The sequence below is a fragment of the Molossus molossus genome, unplaced genomic scaffold (assembly GCF_014108415.1).
Source record: "Molossus molossus isolate mMolMol1 unplaced genomic scaffold, mMolMol1.p scaffold_m16_p_10, whole genome shotgun sequence".
NCBI lineage: Eukaryota > Metazoa > Chordata > Mammalia > Chiroptera > Molossidae > Molossus > Molossus molossus.
The window spans coordinates 13,395,450-13,402,085 of NW_023425345.1; the positions used below are offsets into that span (position 1 = coordinate 13,395,450).

The window sequence follows — 6,636 nt, forward strand, 5'->3', positions numbered from 1 at the left end:
ACTTTTAAATCAGTTGCATGCAGATATTTACACGTGATTCTAAATAGAATGCTTTGAAAACATAGGCTGTAATAATTGTCCTTGAGATTTCTGGGCAAAAAGTGTATGTGTGTGGATGCAGTGATTGACAGGAGGTAATTCAGAAACCCCAAGTTTAGCACAGATGAGGAGATGACCCCTCATTGATTCTGTCACCCTCCAAGCCCCTGCCTCCCACTGCTGAGCCTGGTGGGATTCCCTGGTGAGTTCAACCAGCATAAGGGATATCTCAGTCTAGTTGATTCTGCGAAGAAGAAAGTAAGAGTGGTGGAGGGGTTCTTGGCCTAGGGAGAGGAACTGGTTAGGGGTTTACGTTCTGGGCTCCCTCAAGACTCTCCCCCATGATCACAGCTTCCTGTCACATCCTGCATTCAGCCAACTCTTGATGCAACAGGTGATTGGTTAGAGGGAGACACAGAAGACAGAGAGGTGTCCCCAGGTCACTCTGATTTAGCGAGCAGACCTGCACAAACTCTCCCTGGCCAGACCTGTCCTTGATCCTGGGGCATCTGCTGCCTTCACCTGCCTAAGGGTGTGCTCTGAACTTGATTTTCCTTTCCAGATTTACTGGTTCACTGTGGAGTTTGGGCTCTGCAAACAAGGAGGCTCCATAAAGGCATATGGTGCTGGGCTCCTGTCGTCCTTCGGTGAATTACAGGTATGACCCTAATAGGAACCAACCATGGATTTGAAAACAATGAAAACAGTTGACCATTCATTTTTTCATGGTGTTATGGAAACCCCATATACAACTATTTTGTGATTCAACCCAGGAGATTAACCTTAAGAGATTGGTACCTTAGCATCTATGATCTGATCACCAGTGTGGGTGTTAGAAAGGTTCACAGGTCTCCAGAACAGAGGGGCCTCCTCATTCCAAGGCTGGACTGTGCATACAGAGGTGTGCACACACATGCCAGGAAATGTGGTTGGTTCCCACGTTGTCTGATGATCACCTTACTTGAAAGTGGTTGGAGTGAATTACTCCTTTCTATCTTGGTGTTAGATGAGCTATCAAGGGTAGGATATAGTAGATGCAAAGTAATTTAGTTTACTGCATTTGGGCTGGAGCTGGGAGGAATCAGGGTGAGAAGGGAGAAAATGTACAAATGGCCTGTGAGATGTGACAGGGAACGCTGGCCCCAATTTAACCGAAAATCTTCCACTTGATGTTTGCAGTACTGCTTGTCGGACAAGCCGACTCTCCTCCCGCTGGATCTGGAGAAGACAGCCATCCAGGAGTACACGATCACAGAGTTCCAGTCCCTGTACTATGTGGCTGAGAGTTTTAACGATGCCAAGGAGAAAGTCAGGTGAGGCGGCAACTGAGGCGGGTCAGCAGCTCTTGGGACCCCCTGACTTGGGTCTGGTGCCAATGACCTGCGGGTGGTTGGCCAGGAGGTGGACTCCAATGTCCACCGCAACAGCGTGCGGCCGACAGAGCCTCCTGCCCTCGTGCCTTCACATGCTCTGTTGGGAGTGTTCCTTGGCGAGACTCTGTTTCACAGCTTATTGTCTGGACATGCTGATCCCTGCGGACTACTCAGCCTCCTGATCCTTGTTCTGTGCAGCCACCAAGTCCACACACTGAGCCCTCCTGTGTTCACAGTGGCCACAGAGGTCCCTCCACCAAATCAGTCCTTGAAATCTTATAACCTGGGAAAGTCCCTGTTCACTTTATTCTCCCAGACACCTGCAGAACTCACTCCCCCATCTTCAAATCTCCACTCACTTTTAACCTTCTTTGTGCGCCTTTCTCCAAACAACTTATTTAAAATCATCGCTCAGCCCCACCCCAGCACTCCTTTTTATTTTTCTCTTTATCACTTACTCATGTTTACTATATTATATGATGTAAGATCCAGGAGGATAGGGCTTTTGTCATTTCTGTTTTCTGCCCTTCCCCCAGCCCTTAGAACATTGCCCGACACAAAGTAGGCTCTCAACAAGTGATCAGCAAATGCACCAGTCTCAGGGGCTGGCCAGCACGAGGTTGCTGGAGCAGGACCAGGACTCAACTCTCAACCCTCTGAGCTGATAGCCCTGCCTTTTACCAGCAGGAGACAGGCCGGGCAGAGGGTCTACCTGGACAAGGCTACGCTGACAGTCACCATTTGTTACCACATGTTTTTCTACATCTTTTCCATGATGGATGAGAGGCATGAGGTATTTAGGCCTCTGGGATCCTGTGAAGCTGAGTATGTCAGCTTTCAATGCTTTGGGCTTAGGTAATGAAAGGTAAAACGCTGGCCATGAGTCTACACAGTTCAGCCTGAAATGACTCCCTTTGTTCCCCTCACTTCAGGGTTCTGAAGTCCTTCCTTCCACTCTTTTCCAGTTCTCTCCTGAGCCTCCACCCCTCTCTGTGGGCCTAGCTCCTACTAGCCTCTAAAGGCTCTGCTCTTCCATTTCTATGATTCCTTTAAGGTTATGGATTTTGGTGGATTAGTGCATCATGGCACCTGGGTAACAATAATGATAATAACAGCAACAACAGCAGGTAAGATGCCCACCACCTATTATGTGCCAAACACTGTTCTGAGTACTCATGTATTGATTCACTTAATCTTCAAATAAGACTGCAATGCTTGCGAATGGCAGTGCAGAAGCATAGAAGGGGTTAAATAACCAACCCGGGGTCATATGCAGCTAGTAAGTGGCCGACTCAGGTTTTAGACTTGGGCAGTGGGGCTCAGAACCAGGACCTTTCACACAGAGATCACATTTGGATGGGCCTTACTGGAGAGGGCTCCTAACCCAAGAAGCAATCAGTCCAGACCAACAAGGAAGAGCTTGCCAGGACCAGGGCCTCTCAGGTCTTTGAAATCCCACCTGTGTTGCTAGTGTCCAGGGCCCAGAGGAGACATCCCCGAAAGGTCCATCCCGCTGAGAGGTGGCTTACATAACCAAAGAGCACTCTAAAGAAAAAGACTCCAAAAGGGAAGGGATCTGGGCACCTCTGGGGTTCCCACCGAGTCTTCCAATTAAGGGAAATCAACACCAACCTCTTTTCAGTTTCAAGATTCAAGTTCTAGGCAGAGACCAGGCTGGGTATGGTCATGTTCCCACTCCTTGGCCAGAGGAGGGCTGGGCGCTGAGACCGATTGCTCAACTGAAGCACATGAGTGAGGCAGAGAGATAGATGGCCCAAAGCAAAACTGGGGTGCACAGTGGGAATAAGAGGGAAGAGGCACAGAACACAATCAAGGGTGCATGACATGGTTCATATCACGAGCTGGGCTGAGAGAGCTCTTTTCTGAGGAGAAGACATGAAGAAGTATACTTAACCACTTATTCTTTGTGAGTCCTCAGTCACTCATGAAAGGCAATAGCTAACACACAGGTAGCACGCACTCTGTACTATAACCACACGTGCTACAACCCTCTGAGGTAGTCCTGCTCTTGTTTCTCTTTTATAGAGGAACAAGGAAACCGACGTACAGAGGAACCCTTGCCCATGGCCACAGGGGTTGTCACTGGCAGAGGCAGGATATGAACCCAGGTATTCTGGCTGTGGATCTTGGGTATCCAGCCACAATGCCCCACCAGTCTTGCTAAACTTGGAGAGCCCCACTAGCCTCCCTTATGATTGTCTTCTCAGTATGGCAGCTTCTGCCGTCACCAGAAGCCAAAGTAGAAATATCATTTGTGATATCTTTGCATTTCATAGGTCATTTTGGAAGAACTTAATCACTGTATCACTTCATGTCCCTCATAAGGCCCTCATGGTGTGTTTCTCCCAGACCCAGGAGAAATGAAGAAGAACACAGGGCTAGTGAAGAGTCAGATTGGTCTCTTCCCAGTTTCACAAGGCTGGTGTGGCCTTGGTCATCACTTAGCTTCCCCAAGCCTCAGTTTCCTCATCTGTAAAAAGGGGATAAAGATAGTACCTTCCTCCTATGGTGCTGACTCTCTTGGCCTGCCAGGGGTTGTTGCAATGCAATGAACTACAAGCAAACACTGCTTGGAGTGAGGGGGAGCATCACAAGGGAGCAAATGCTTCAGATCTCTGGATGCAGCCCAATTTATTTGCAAAGTGGTTCCCTAGGTTACATGGTGTTTTAGGTAATTAATTCCTTGAGATCACATCTCTGCTGACCTTACAGTCAAGCCCAGCATACTTCCTGTCTCTCACTGTTTTCAGCAGAGATACATAACAAATACATTCAAGCTTGGGCGATAAGCCCTTTGGTGCTCTCAGGGTGGCTTTCCGAACCCATATCACCTATATCTTATCAATTCACATACATACTTTGATTCTTAGCTGGCCAGGCTGTGAGAATGCATACCTCAAGTTACATTTTGTTCATCCACCAAACCCCCAAGCCTACGCTATGGTTTTAATGAAGATTAAAATAAGAATGATAATTTTAAAGACTACAGAACAGTAAGAACTTAACATAGTTCTTGGTACACGGGAGGCACTTAAGCTGTGCTAAATTTATTCCTAATGTAGTGTTTTCTTCAATTCTTGAGAGATGTAGTTCCCTCCTGACACTGTTTGCCAAACATCTCAGAGCCTATTTTTTTCTATAACATTCTTTAGCTGGATTCTACTTACTCTATTTTATTTTATTTTATTTCATTTCATTTCATTTCATTTCATTTCATTTCATTTCATTTCATTTTATTGTATGATGAGAATTTTGGCCTTATTGTAACCTGGGCTTTTATTGTAGGCTGCCTCTGTCTTTTTGGAGGTAGGTGGCCAAGTAAATATGTGCATGTATGTGTTTGTATAATACACAGACACACAAACAACAAAGGGTTCCCAAGAGGACCTCACTAAAAGTTCACCTCACTTCTCGGCCTGGCTTCGAAACCCCCTTCTAGTGGGTTTTCAGTGCTACCAGTAGTCAAGTGAAATGCCACTGAGAACTCTTTCAGAATTACCTTTTCCCCAAATGGTGGCCTTCGCTCAGATCTGTGGTTTTGATTTTAGGAACTTTGCTGCTACAATCCCGCGGCCCTTCTCAGTTCGTTATGACCCATACACCCAAAGGATTGAGGTCTTGGACAGTGCCCAGCAACTGGAGATTTTGGCTGACTCCATCAACAGTAAGTAACATACCTTTTGAGGCCACTCTCTTGCTCAGAAGTAAAGGGTTGTGGTTTCTTACCTTCACTGTAGGAACAGTAAGACATTTACTAAACATTTAATTAAGGAGAATAGCATCTCCAGGTAGAACACGGCATAAATGGCAGTGGTTCCATCACACCTTAGTCCAGTGGTCTAGGCTGAGTTATTTGCTTCGACTGTACATTCTCAAACCCAGTGTGCATCAAAATTATTGGGGGTGATAGTTAAAAATGAATAGTCATGAGTCAGAGCCCTAGACTAGATTCACTAAGTTTGTGGTGAGGCTGGGAGTTTGTATTTGTAGTAAGGTCCTAGGTTATTGTGCCACAGGAAGTGTATATGAACCACGCTTTCAGGTTCAATGGCGGAACTCTTTGCAAGCATCAATGGGTGGTCATGTAAAAGAGAAACAGAACAGCTGGGGATTTCTCCGGGGGAGAAAGCTGTTAACTCCTTTCCCGAGAAACAGCCCATGGAAAGAGGACGCTAATTACATTAATAGCTCTAGCATTTTCTGAAACTTGTGACTACCTAAGCCATGACTGCCCAAATTCTATCACCATAGCTGAGCCATGAGCTCCTCGAGGGTTGGGGTGGTGCCTGTCATCTCCATGTGTCCTGATGATTTCCCAGGGCTTTACCCACGGTGGACACTTGAAGGGTGTTAGTTTACGATATGAGTGGCTCATCTGTTGGTTTGTTTCTTGCAGGTGAAGTTGGAATCCTTTGCAGTGCCCTCCAGAAAATAAAGTGAAGCTATGGACAGGACTGGGTCTGTCAACTGAGAATCTGTTGATGGAAATCCAACAACTTCTTTTATTTTATCTGAGAGAATCTGAAAATCAAACCTTAATTTGAAATGATAACCTTAAATTATTTTTGAGCAAGGTGGAGATCAACAAATACATCTACATGATCTAAAATGACAGCATATTGATACGTACCCAGACGCACAATGGTGGATCTTTTGGGTTCATCTTTGGTTCAGAGACGATAATCACATACTCTCAATTGTGTTAAAATGAACAATGTCACATTTTATCCAAGTTAATTAATTGGTGACCTGCTTCATTCTAGCTTTATATTTACCACAGAGAATTCCTACAGGAGTATATCACTCAATGTAAAACATTGTGATTAGAATTGAATTTTTGGATTTAATATAAATCTCAGCCTACAAAAGTCATTTTCTATTTTGGTGAACTATGATTCTAATAACTGCTTTGTTGTGTTACCTGTGAAGATTTCCTTTAATTCAGGACCCTATTAAAATTATAAACATTAATAATTCATAAATTTATAAACATTAAAATTTATAGCATAATATCAAAACATTTCTGTATGTTTTCTTGAAACCATAAATACTGCTGTGGAAGCTAACAGAGCTCCCCACCTGACTCCTAGTTTGTTTTGGGAGATATTTTGAAAACACCTCAGATAAAATAGATGTTAACTAAAAGTCTGGCTGGTAGATATGCAGTAAATATTTATTAAGAGACAAAGGGGATACATTATTA

At 44.8% G+C, this 6,636-nt stretch overlaps 1 protein-coding gene across 1 annotated transcript in view; it reads left to right on the forward strand.

Moving 5' to 3' along the window:
* The window catches only part of PAH (phenylalanine hydroxylase), a 52,401-nt gene extending 46,528 nt beyond the window's left edge, over window positions 1–5,873 (forward strand). Inside the window, exons 10-13 of the mRNA XM_036251813.1 lie at window positions 602–697; window positions 1,219–1,352; window positions 4,982–5,097; window positions 5,830–5,873. Of these exons, the coding sequence (XP_036107706.1) occupies window positions 602–697; window positions 1,219–1,352; window positions 4,982–5,097; window positions 5,830–5,873 (390 nt within the window). The remainder of the gene's footprint in view (window positions 1–601; window positions 698–1,218; window positions 1,353–4,981; window positions 5,098–5,829) is intronic.
* The last annotated feature ends 763 nt before the right edge of the window (window positions 5,874–6,636 follow it).